The following is a 13,879-nucleotide window of genomic DNA, read 5'->3' on the forward strand; positions in this document are numbered from 1 at the left end:
GAAATTCAGCCTTTTTTGAGTGTTCTGTGCTCAGGCCCAGATGCTACACACTTGTTCCTAGAAGTCCATATTGTCAGTTTCCTGTAAGGAAGAACAATATCCTGTTTCTCATTTTGGCAGTCCTCAGTGAAGACCACAAGGATGCAGACTCAGAAGCAGTCTCCTACTCAAAATTCCCTGAGATACAAGTAAGGAACTTAGGATGGATGGTTTGTTTTTACAGCTGTGTGAACAACAAGGCTGGGAGGTAGATGTGTGTGTAAAAGTGCTTAAGTGAGCATTCTACAAATGAGAAATGGGGACCTGTTGCAGGCAAGCATGATATGGTTGTTAGGAGTTACTGACAAATACTTTCCTTCAAAAACATTGAGGTGTTTGGGAGAAAATACGTGCATGCTGGAATTTGACAACATCACAAACCAATGTCTTTCCTGCCACTATAGTATCTCATGACTTCATATTTCATTGTTCAACTTTATCTGCTCATTTTATGGTAGTATCTCATAAATATTACTTAGCATCTCATTGACACCTGTGATAAAATGGTATGTGCTGAGACAGAAACATGGAATATAGGAATATTCATTTTCACTTAAATGTGAAATGCCAGGAAGCACAAAATGAATAAACAACACTTTAGAGCCCACCCTGGCTCTTAAACTAACAAATCGGATATTCACTCATTTTCTTGTAAAGCTGTGACAAATATTATGCTAATAATCACTATTAACCAATATAGAATATCTTGTTGTGATAACATTTTTCCTTGTTTGCCCAGGCCTAGTATGTTGGTTTAGTAAATTAAAATGACATTTTATAATTAGGAGTAAATATCTCATAGTTATGACTGTGCAATTGATGAATTCTTTCTTATGAGTAAGACTTAGTATCTCATGTTTAAAATGTGAATATTGGGACAGGCTGTTTAGTGCACTAAGTAGGTCATGAGTGGATTGCTCTAGGCAGGCTGCTACGTAAGCGCTCTTAGCCAATCAGCGCGCAGGCATGCCTTCGTATTGAGTTTCGTTTTGAACCCCCGCCCGGAGCCAACATGGAGGTTGATTTCGGGGATAGTGAGCTGTTTGAGCAGCTGGATGCGGACCCTCCGCTTCATAAACACATAAGGTTCACGGACGAAGATGAAGAAGCCGCGGATAATCTCCGTGAACTCAACGACAGATTAGAAGAGTGCGAGGAGACGATAGACCGCCTGAAAGCAGAGAATATCCTTCGCTAACCTAGCTTTCTATGGGAATTTTCAGTTCCACCTTAAGTGGGGAACGTAAACCCTGCGCCAATTAAGGTGGGACGGAACATTCGGAGCTGATTATATTAGCCTAGTTTATGCAGCATGTTGTTATTTCATTTATTTATTTATTTTTTGCTTATTTTATGTCATTTTGGGGTTAAGGTAACAACTTTGTCGCTAGGAAATATAATGTTAAAGTAGCTTAGCTTGTTATTTAATTATTCGTGTTAGCGTACAGTAACCTTAGTCTACTCACTACTACGGATAGCCCTTCTGTTGTTGTTGATTACTGCAGTGTAGTTTTTCTGTTCTTGAATGAACTAGTAAGGTTTGCTCAACAACGAATTTAGCGTGAAAAACCTAGTTAATTTAAGCTTATGCACTTATGAAATATTGTCTTATACCAGGGATTTTACAAAGCATAATAATGGCGGAGCGTCCCAAAATTATTACTTATTATATCTCAATTTATGACATAAAGCCCCAACTTCCAGTAATCGGTGAAATCCATTACAACTCCTTTAGCTTCATCAAAATGACTTGTTATTTAGAGCTTATTTCCAAGAAAAACTACAGTGGCCTGGATGTAACTCACACATTTGCCTTCTTTCAATATGTGCACATCTATGAAGAAAAAAATGTTTATTATATTTAGGTTCATTTTGTAAGAAACCCTGGCTGTCTGAACGCTCGGTCGTGTCACTGACTATTTATTTTGCTCATGATATGTCTTTATACATATAGGTGCTGTTCATAAAATTAGAATCATGATCATGAAAAAGTTTAGTTATTTCAGTAATTCCATTCAAAAAGTGAAACCTATTTTGTAATACTTATTTTATACTCATTCATTACACACAGACTGATATTTCACGTGTTTATTTCTTTTTATTTTATGATTATAACTGACAACTAATGAAAACCCCAAATTCAGTGTCTCAGAAAATTTGAATATTGTGAAAAGGTTCAATATTGAAGACACCTAGCACCACACTCTAATCAGCTTATTAACTCAAAACACCTGCAAAGGCCTTTAAATGGTCTCTCAGTCTAGTTCTGTAGCTACACAATCATGGGGAAGACTGCTGACTTGACAGTTGTCCAAAAGATGACCATTGACACCATACACAAGCAGGGCATAACACAAAAGGTCATTAAAGAGGCTGGCTTTTCACAGAGCTCTGTGTCCAAGCACATTAATAGAGAAGGGAAGGAAAAGATGTAGTAGAAAACATAGGCGGCACGGTGGCTTAGTGGTTAGCATGTACGCCTCTCAGCACTGGGATCTTGGGTTGAAGTCTCATCTTGATGGAGTTTCCATGTTCTCCCACTGTCTGCGTGGGTTTCCTCCGGGGTCTCCAGTTTCCTCCCACAGTCCAAAAACATGGAGGGTAGGTGAATTGGCTTCTCTAATAACTCTCCTGGTGTGTATGTCAATGAATGTCTGTATGTGTGAGTGAATGTGTGTGCCCAGATTTGGATTGGCACTCTGTCCTGGGTGAAACCCTAGTGCCCGAAGCAGTCCTCCAGGTGGACGGTCGTTCCTGGTTGAAAGTATGCATAAGTTGAACAGCTGTCGCGTTCCTTGTGTCAAGCCAAGAGACAGCATCAGAAGCATCTCGCTTCTACAAAGGACTGGACCGCTGCTGAGTGGTCTAAATTTATATTATCATTATGATTATTCTCTGATGAAAGTAAATTTTGCATTTCCTTTGGAAATCAAGGTCCCAGACTCTGGAGGAAGAGACGAGAGGCACAGAATCCACGTTGCTTAAGGTCCAGTGTAAAGTTTCCACAGTCAGTGATGGTTTGGAGTGCCATGTCATCTAAGGTCCAAGCTCAATGTAGCCGTCTACCAGGATAAGTTTTAGAGCACATCATGCTTCCTGCTGCTGACCAACTTTATGGAGATGCATATTTTATTTTCCAACAGGACTTGGCACCTGCACACAGTGCCAAAATTACCAGTACCTGGTTTAAAGACCATGGTATCGCTGTTCTTAATTGGCCAGCAATCTCGTGTGACGTTAACCCCATAGAAAATCTATGGGGTATTGTGAAGAGGAAGATGCAATATGCCAGACCCAACAATGCAGAAGAGCTGAAGGCCACTGTCAGAGCAGTGACAGACAGATTGACTACATGCCATGATACATTGCTGCAGTAATTCAGACAAAAAGAGCCCCAACTAAGTATTGAGCGCTGTACATGCTCATACTTTTCATGTTCATACTTTTTAGTTGCCCAGCGTTTCAAAAAAAATCCTTTTTTTTTGGTTCAGTCTTAAGTAATATTTAAATATTCTGAGACACTGAATTTGGGGTTTTCATTAGTTGTCAGTTATAATCATCAAATTAAAAGAAATAAACACTTGAAATATATCGGTCTGTGTCTAATGAATGAGTATAATATACAAGTTTCACTTTTTGAATGAAACTTCATGATATTCAAATTTTATTACCAGCACCTGTACACTAATCACCTTGGGTGGTCATTCTAAGCATGGCTGTAATACTGGCTTGTTGTGTAGTACCAGTACAAGTTGATCAGACATTGTCTAATTTATTACACATTGTTTTATGTGTTAGTCATCCTCTAGTGTTTCCTCACTGGTCCACAATCTACGTTTGTCTATTACTGTTTTGTTGAAAAATGCTTCAGCATTCTGGCATTGTCACAATTAATTTGTCACACTTGAATTGATTTTGCCCTGTGAAGGACTGGCGCCCCCTCTGGGGTGTGTTCCCGTCTTGCGCCCAATGATTCCAGGTTGGCTCTGGACCCACGCGACCCTGAACTGGATAAGGGTTACAGATAATGAATGAATAAATTAATTAATTTATTGATTTTCACACTAATCCTTTAGACTTGAAGGCATGACACACATTATATATTCCACCCTTAACACCTGTTTTACATGAGGAACTGAGGAGAAAATTGAAGATTTTGACTCGGCCTGCGTAAGTTACCTTGATGTTAAATTTGTTTTAATAACCCAATTTGCTTGTCCACACAACTGATGAATGTGACTTTGCTTGATTTTATTGCAGAGGGATACTTGTTGTAAATTCAAAACTTGATGGACCACTCTGCCAAATTTGTTTTGGAAACAACAGCATCTCAAAGTAAGTATTTGGTTTCCTAAATATATTTTTGTTCCTTTTAAAAAGTGAGTTATTATCTGAATGTTTTTATTGTCAAATACTGTGCATTTCTGTCCTTCCAGGGAGCACCGACAAGAAATTGAAGATCACTTATTTGGTCTCATTCAGAAACACCAGCAAGAACAGAACAATGAAAAACAGGGCTCTGCTTTACAGGTCAAACCCCAGGTAGAGTGAACAGGTCTCGTTTTTACCATAAAAAAAAAATTTTTAAAAAAAAACTAAAAAAATCCTTTATATTTAGATAGTAAATTAGCACACTCGTAAATGTTATTTACCTTTGGTGAAATAGAGATTTGTTAATGCTAAACAATGTTTAGGTACTAAATAACTTTGCAGTGTTTTGTGTTTGAAGCTTATTTATTTTTGCGTTGCACCACAGCCCTGAAACGGATTAAGTGTAAATGATGATGATGACTTTTGCGTTGGAAAATTGATTATAAGGCTAGTTTCACTAACAATAATATAAGCTTGTTACCCAATTATTTTGTTAAAATATTAATTATATTTAATATAATAAGTAATATCTTCAGATTTTCATAAGCCAAACTGCTTCTGCTTTGCAGAACTCAAGTTTTGTCATGGAGGAGATCCAGGAAACAAAAGTTGCTTCAACAGGAAAGCAGATTAAAGATGCTTTTACTGTGGGTATTACATTTACTTCACTTCCATTACATTCCTGTTCCTATTAAGACTCTAATCAGCATCCAGATTTTCTTTTCAGTTTCATATAAGTAGTATGTGTGTGTTTTTAATATAATGTATTTAACAGGTTGTGGGCAGTGTGTTGTACTTCACCAGCTTTTGCCTTGATAAACTGGGCCAGCCTCTTCTCAATGATAACCCCCAGCTGACAGAAGGATGGGAGATACCCAAGTATCCTTAAGATCAAATTTGCAGATCCCTGTAATTATATGCTTATTGACCATTTTCTTTTTATATATACTGAAGCTACTCATGCATCTCAAGTGTGTGTATATGTTCTGCCATGCTTAGACTTCCTGAATCACCCCTGTCTAGGTATCAGCAAGTTTTTGGCCAGGTAATTGCTTTAGAGGGACAAGACGTGCAGATAAAGGAGAAAAGGTATGAAATGAATTGGCTGTAAACGTCTGATAAGGGTAGTTGTGTGTAATATGTGCAATTATCATAGTATTTGAAAAATGGGAAGCTGGTTAAAGCCTTAAAGGAATACTTTTTAATAAGTAGCTTTTTTTTGTCTCCTGAGCTCCCCCTATATATGAGGTCATGAGCAGCTCTTCAATGGGCTTCAAAAAATCAAAATTGGGGCTTCTAGTGTTACACATACATTACTTCAATATTGAGTCTGGGGAATGTTTGTAATCAAATTAATGCATGATGAAACCCATATATCACTAATAATACACACTGGATCGTGTTATTACAACCATAAAGTGCAAACTTGTTCATCAGTGACTCTCAAAAACCTGATTGCAGCACTTTGTTGTCAACAAAACTTATTTCCAGAATGGATGCCTAAAGCTAAAAAGTGAGATAATCCATCTAACATTAGCAGGCGCAAACCTGGCTCACGGCTCAGTAACGCTCAAAAAAACTGAATATTACACTTTTGTCACCAAATCTTATCACCAACACTGCAAAGAATGAAGAAAGTGCCACAAAATACTTAATATTACAACATGTGTCTTCATGTCTTTTAGCTCACTCCCCTGAGTAAAGTCAGTCTCTCACTCTCTCTTTCTCCTTTACCTTGTCGTCTCTGCCTTAATGTACAAACTGGAAAAACAGAGTTGATTTTTCTTGTGGCGAGATAATACACCCGTGAGCTGTGTGCTGTAAAGCGTTACGCATTTCTCTTGAGAGATCTCTGCCCTGTGGTTTTGAAGTTGCATGGTTAAGATTTTTAGAGGAGAAGCCCTGGGAGCTGTGGACACTATTTTACATATTACAGGTTGGAGGAGCTTTAGAATCTTTTTGTAGCAGTCACTTTTAAATAAAAAAAATACTACATAGTTTTCCTTTGTGTCTAGCAACCCCTTAACTAGAAGTTCTGGGGAAAAAAATCCATTTTTGGAGTGTGTGAATGCTTCATGACCTTTTTTATTTATTTATTTATTTATTTTTAATCTTTTTCTCCCCCAGACCTAAACCATGCTGTTTTAACTGTGGTGGTGAGGGCCATCAGTTGCGAGACTGTCCAGAGGTGAATGTTTGTCCTATCATTAGACTTGTACAGAAACTTTAATTGCATCTGTAGACTGTGATCTTCAAAAGATCTACAAATGTAAAAGGAGAATCTGAATTGTATTTATCATTCCCCTTCCTAGAATTTCAGTCGGAGCTTAAAAGTTTAAACGAACTGCCAATTAGTACCCAGATCCTTTTCATATGTTAAACTCACTGAAGCAGCATGTTTAAATTTAAGGGACGAGCTAGACTGAAAACTGGTTTTGTAAACATCATTTATGACTTTCTCATAGGTAAAAGAACAAAGAAATACTTTTTTTAGTCTGTTCCCTACAGTGAAAATGAGAGGAAATGTGTAGATTTTAATGTAATTGATACTGGTATTATACTTTGCAGTGTTACCTGCAAATTGTAAAAAAGCGCACCTGCAACTGTGAAAGCACATTTCTTTTTTTTCCAGCCAAAAGACATGGCCCGCATCAATGAGAAGAGAAAGGAGTTTGCGCAGGTCAACAGTCAGGGCAACAATGTGAGTAACCAGCGCTACCATGAAGAGGAGGTGGAGGAGAGATTTGCCAAGTATAAGCCAGGAATAATAAGGTCAGTAACTCAACAGCAACACTGAAAAGGGGCAAACTATACAATTTAGAGTTACCTGGTTTGGTCACAATACCACAAGGATGAAGCAACACAGGGCCAGGTGGTATGAAGCTTGCTAATGATTGCCAAAAAATATTTACAAATGGATTTCTGACATTTTAGACAATCAGATATTTTAATTGCTGTTCTTGAAGTTTGAGCGATCTTGCAAGCTAATTTACTGACCTTGCAGTCTCACAAATGGCTTTCTATATTTAAAAATGCACAATAACTTGCACAAAGAGAGCTGAAACATTGTTTTGACAGTGCCAGGTGAACTATCTCCATATCATGTGTGGCCAAATGTTCATGGAATTCTGCTTATTTAAAGTTTCACCTTAAGGTGAAGGATTTCTGGGTAAAATATGTCAGTCCAGCAAAGCTGTCCTCTTTCTCTGCCTCTTTTATATATTTACACTACTGAATGGAGAGTCTCTCTATTGACAGACACACCTTTTTGGGGTTGTGTTTCACAGACAGTGTGAGCACTCCTATCACATCATGCCGTTCGGAAAAGTTACTTTAGTGCAGAGTTAACTGATTCTTTGGAAGCTTGGGCTGTACACAGCATATTAAATGTGCAGTTTTAGTTGTCATCCATGCAAAACATTTTGGAAATTAAACAGTGTGTGCCTGGCTTTAAAGAGTCCAATCACTGTCCGCTTTGATAAAGCCACCACTCTAATATGGCTTAGAACAGTCTGAAATCTTAGTGCCATGAATTTAACAAGGCATTTAACCCATGTTAAGTGTTAAGCATTTATTTAAACAATTTAACAAGGTGCCTAAATGTGCATGCACACTGCAAGTGACAGAAGTGTCACTGCGACCAGAATTAGTTTATTTCAAGTGGGTGAATTGAGAGAAGTTGATCTCTGCTCAAATTTTTATTGAAATGAGCAGTGACAGATGTTGGTGACTACCAATCAGAAAACAGATACTCGTGTTCTCCTAAAACCTCTCAGACTTCTTTGGTTCCTACTGAAGGTTGGTTTCTTAGCAAAAATGGAGGAGGGGCTCTTCATTGTGTCCAGGTTCCCCATTGCTTTATGATGTGTCCTTGTTTGTATACAGGGGAATCTAATTGCAAACTTTTAATAAATACATTGATAATTAAATGTGTAAAATACACTTTCTTGATTCACAAAAATGATTTGATGTTTATATCAGGGAACATTTGGAGAATGCATGAAGCTTACATATGCTTTGTTTGTTTGCACTGATTGCTTTTCCTTTTAAAAATATGGTTAAAGTTCAGTCCAACACACCACCTGCCCACATGCTGGTAGGCACACCCACTATCCAGTCATTGTCTGCTATGTGGGCAACGCAGAGTGACATGTAACTTGCAGTGTGTATGTGGGTTTAGAGATTCTAATCCATTTTACAATAAGTAATCACTGCCGATTTTGCAGCTACTCAATCACACTGTGAGTCTTGTGCTCTGTCACAAACCAAAGAACTTATTAGATTCAGATCTGTGACTGGGTAGACCATTAATGCACAAACAATTCACTGTCAGATTCATGAGACCCTTTTGGAGAATTTTCCTTTGCAACAATAACTCTTCTCTTGTTCATCCCAAATGTATTGGATGGAGATTTATAACACACTCTCTCTTTATACCTCTTCAGTTCATGCTTGACATTGAGCATGGTGACCATGGCTCATGTGCAGCTGCTTGGGAGTGTCTTATTTCATGAATTTCTGTGGATTATATTAAAACTGTGTGCACAAAAACACCCAAACGTCTGCATTCACCTTGGGTGTACATTAAAATAAGTACAAGGAGTGATGACTTTTTGTTTTGTGGCATGTTGTGTTTGAATGAATTCTGGGAATGTCTATTGAATCAATAGCATATGACCAGTAGTATCCCCTCTCACAAGGATTGACGTGTATGTTTATTTTGACTTGTTTGCATTTATTTGAGACCAAGACTATTTTGGCAAGTTTACAAAACCTGAAATGTTAAATTATTTTAAAATGTATTCAAAATATTATTTAATCTTTTAACTTTTCTACCCCTTCTTTCTTACAGTAATGAGCTTCTGGATGCCCTTGGTGTAGTCTCTAACACTCTTCCACCATTCATTTATCGCATGAGGTCACTGGGCTACCCACCTGGCTGGCTGAAGGAGGCTGAGATGGAGCATTCTGGCCTGACGCTTTACGACGGCACAAGTAAGTCCTTCTGACAAAATGTTACACGTCTTGTGTTTAAAAAAAGAAATCACTTTATTTTCAGCTCCTCAAAATACTGAGCTTTTTGGTGACTAATGTATTCAGCATGTTACCTCATAAAACAAGCTTTATAACATTTGTGAAAGACATGCAAAAATTTTTTCTTCAAAGCATCAGGTGATGGAGAGGACGACATGAATGGCCGTAACCAAAATGTATCCTATGATGTCTCTAAGCTAGTGGATTTCCCTGGTTTCAATGTTTCTGCACCTTCCAGCGTTAGGGATGTAAGTGTATAGTGAAATTTGGGCAGGATGTTGTCTGCTTGTACATGTGTGTTCTTTATATTAATATATTTATACTAGCAAAACAGCAAAAGTAGTGTTATTAAAGGTCCTCTATTTTTTTTTTTTTTTGGCCTTTGGGTTATGTCAGTTCACTCTGACTGGCTGTAACACGGTAATTACCATAACCATTTAAAAAAAAAATAATTGTATTTTCCTGAGTTGACCATTCAGTCTGTCTGTTGTGCTATAGATCATAAGTGATTAATCATGGCTAACTATGCAAATAATTTGAATAACATTAGTTATATTTTCAGCCCTATTTCAACACCATCTCAGTTTTTAAATTGGCTCAGGGATTAAACAGTTTTAAAGCTGTTTTGCACATACTATATTGTTAATCTTGTTTAAATGTATTAAAATGAAGATACTTGTTTCATTTTATGAAATAGTGTTTAAAACACAGCCATTGGTTGGCAACATATAACACACATTGGCTTGTAGAAACCATCCCTTTTTTCTTCTTTTTTTCCACAGGATTACAGGTCTTTTGGTTCCATTCCAATGCAGCCTCAACACTGGAAACAAACCTTTGCTGCTCATTTGTCTAATATGTATCCAGTGGTAAAATACTTCTTATTTCTCATCACTTAAGATACATTATTATGGGTCTTTTGAGTGAACCTTCATTCTTTTAACAGCCTGGGTCTAAATGCAACAAAAGATGTAATGACTCGGAATTAACCCCACGGCAGACAAAGAAGCGGAGGTCTAATTCTGACGTCTACGCAATCTCAGACATGGACACGGATTCAGGTAGTGGTGACTTGCCTTAGTTTACAAATGTTAAACTAATTTTTATTGACCTAACAGTGTCTCGAGCCAAGTCAGTCAAGTCTTGACTCACAAGTGTGGTCTCCTGTCTTTCCTTGAAAACTTTAGTTGAGTTAAATTTTTATAGTAGCTTTTGTTTAGTTACTGATGTTATTTTTACATAATACACGGCACATAGTTTGAATTAAGTTGCAAGGTATGAGGTACTTATCAAGGCATATGTGTTGTTGTTGTGTTTTGTTTTGTTTTTTTCAACCATTACCTCAATGACACAAGTGTGTTCATATGTTATCTTCCAGTTGCTAAACTCCAAACTTTTAAACTATATTAAATTTTTCTCTTAAGAAACTAATCCACATAAAACCCTAGCGATTTTAGATTCAGTAGCAGCATTTAATGCCATTGTACTGTGCCCATACAGATCAGGGCACTCCTGACCGAGCGACACCTGATGGTTTCCAGTTCCAGCCACCACTTCCCCCTGCCTCTCCGCTCATCAGTACACCACCACCTTTACCTCTGGGAACGCCTCCTACCACTCCCACTCGGCCTCCACTTCCTAAAGGCACTCCTCCTCCGACGCCTCCCACAAACTCCTCTCCGTTTGTGCAGGGTAAACCTGGGGCTGGAGAGGAGTCAGAAGATGGGCTCACTCTAGAGGAACTGGAGGAGCAGCAGAGGCTCTTGTGGGCAGAGTTAGAAACTGCTGACAACGTCAACAGTGATTCTGAGACTGGGCTGGGCTCCTCCAGTGGAGTGTCTCCATCAGCTCAGCCTGATGCTGACATAGAGGAAGGGGTGGTGGAAGAAGAAGAAGATGAAGAAGAAGAAGAAGACGGGGAAGTGAAGGAGTCCATATCAAGCCAAGTTTGTGAACCTATAAGCACCCCTGCCTCACCTGATGAGCCACAGGTGAATAAGAGTAGGCAATGTGGAAAATTACATCACATTACAGTATTTTTCACTATGCTTTGCTTTTCATCATGCTTTGATAAAATGAACATGGAAGTTACTCAATATATTTGATGTAATTTATCTGCTTGTAAATATTCGTATAAAGTAAATAGAATGTTTTTTCTAGAATTACACCATGGATTACTGTAGGGTTACACTCAAGTATCAGACATCTAATATCTGTAGATGCACCTGCTGCACTGAATTTGTTACATCATTAATCATCATCATCACAGTAACACATATTGCCCTCACCTACAGGTAACTGATGTGAATGAGGATAAAACCAACAATGCTCAGGTAAGAGACAATCTTAACGAAGACAAAAGCGACACAGGAATGGAGTCTCAAGATGAGCTTCTAGTGCTGGATGAGGTTTCTCAAGAAAGTGAACGTGACAGTGAAAAGAATGGATTTACTGAGGTTACCAAGGTTGCAGAAGAAACCACTTTGCATGTGGCAGATATCCAAGGGCCTGAGGAAGATGGGGAACCCGTTTTATTAAAAGTAACATCTGTTCCACACAGAAGTAAATTTGCTGAGGGAATCATTCCTTTTGAAGATACGCCAGAGTTCACAGAGGTTGCTGAGGCTACGGGGGTTTATCTCAGAATCCGAGAGTTGCTGAAAGAATCCCCACGAAATCAGGCAAAGACGAAGAAGTACACTTGATTTGTCTCCATTGGCAAATACAGAAATGTATGCCTGTGGGAATGGAACATGTATTTTCTGTTATGGATGCTCCAAAGGGTTAGTTCCAAACGGTGTCTGATCGTTTTGGTGTTTAAAATTTTCCCCGTACTTTTTTTTTTTTTTTTTTTTTTTTTAATTCAAGCCACAAATAATCTTCCACAACTTCTTTAGCAGTGTCAAAATCATCAAAATGCAAATCAAAATGCATTTGTCAATCGGTTTTGTGATTTTATAATTACATGGAGACCAATTTTTGTAGTACAGGTTCAGACTAAAATGTAGTGTTTTATGTATGTGCAGTTTTATAAACAGTCTTTTTTTTTTTTTTTTCTTTTATAAACGGCTGGTTCTCTCCAGTCTGCTGTCTTCACTAACAATTCATTGCCTGTTGCTTTTTGTCAGTCTCTTCCTTGTCATCATCACTGAACTGTGCACTGCAATTACTTTTAACTCTAAATTATTTTTTTACAGTGACATTTTTATGGTTTCCTTCCTGTTCTGCATTTTATTTTTAGTGCTTCTCAATCAGGTGATGAGGACACCAGTAATAAAAATGTTCAACATCCAGAATAAATTTAGCAGCATCTTTATGGCCTTTAAAATTAATTAAAAATGATAGCACTTGTTCATTAAAGACTAACACTGTTTTGTCAGAAAAAGTTAGGAATTTGAGATTTAAAAAATTAAATTAAAGAGGGAGAGAGAAATGCTTTAATGACCAGGTGAGTTACAAGCAGCTGCATACAAAAACATCTGCAATTCTGGCTTTAAGCTCACTGCTCTGACTGGCCGTGTGGTTGTGTGATGATAGCCTCAACTGTATGAAAGGATTAAAAACTGCATATGGTTGTGTTGGGTTTGTTTTTTTTTCAAGAATGTTCTGTCTATAGTACCTAGCCTGCATTACTTTAATATAAATCACATTTCCAAAAAGGTTTGGATGCTGTGGATAATGTAAATTTAAAAAAGGATGCAATGTGCAGGGCGGCACGGTGGTGCAGCAGGTAGTGTCGCAGTCACACAGCTCCAGGGGCCTGGAGGTTGTGGGTTCGATTCCCGCTCCGGGTGACGGTCTGTGAGGAGTTGGTGTGTTCTCCCCGTGTCCGCGTGGGTTTCCTCCGGGTGCTCCGGTTTCCTCCCACAGTCCAAAAGCACACGTTGCAGGTGGATTGGCGACTCAAAAGTGTCCGTAGGTGTGAGTGAATGTGTGTGTGTCTGTGTTGCCCTGTGAAGGAGTGGCGTCCCCTCCAGGGTGTATTCCCGCCTTGCGCCCGATGATTCCAGGTAGGCTCTGGACCCCCCCGCGACCCTAAAATTGGATAAGCAGTTACAGATAATGGATGGATGGATGCAATGATGTGCAAATAATTTAAACCCTCTATTTAAATTAAATATTACAGAGATACCATTCAAAATGTTGAAACTGAAATATATACCTATTTTCAAATTGATACCAGCGACCCATTCCACAAACCATAAAAAAGCTGGGTTTATTGGCAACAATTCAGTGATGTTATTGGGTTTAAAAAGATCAACCCATATAGGCAGAGTCTGTCATAAATAAAGATGGGTAGGGATTCACAAATGTTTCATAGCCAAATATGGCAACAATTCAAGAAAAACGTTTATCACCATGAAAGAAATAACCTGTGGTTTTCGTAATCTACAGTACATATACATCATTAAAGGAATTAGAGAATCTGTAGAAA

At 38.2% G+C, this 13,879-nt stretch overlaps 1 protein-coding gene across 1 annotated transcript; it reads left to right on the forward strand.

Moving 5' to 3' along the window:
- The first annotated feature begins 1,051 nt into the window (after window positions 1–1,051).
- Window positions 1,052–13,060, forward strand: LOC136678861 (zinc finger CCHC domain-containing protein 8-like). Its single transcript, XM_066657028.1, has 15 exons — window positions 1,052–1,223; window positions 4,167–4,209; window positions 4,300–4,374; window positions 4,476–4,581; window positions 4,980–5,057; window positions 5,186–5,289; window positions 5,434–5,499; window positions 6,538–6,598; window positions 7,043–7,182; window positions 9,263–9,405; window positions 9,577–9,692; window positions 10,227–10,313; window positions 10,391–10,505; window positions 10,945–11,435; window positions 11,739–13,060. Exons 1-15 carry the CDS (start codon window positions 1,052–1,054, stop codon window positions 12,147–12,149), a joined length of 2,208 nt encoding a protein of 735 aa, XP_066513125.1. The 3' UTR covers window positions 12,150–13,060.
- Window positions 13,061–13,879: the final 819 nt, after the last annotated feature.

This window comes from Hoplias malabaricus, chromosome Y, assembly GCF_029633855.1.
Source record: "Hoplias malabaricus isolate fHopMal1 chromosome Y, fHopMal1.hap1, whole genome shotgun sequence".
NCBI classification, from domain to species: Eukaryota; Metazoa; Chordata; class Actinopteri; order Characiformes; family Erythrinidae; genus Hoplias; species Hoplias malabaricus.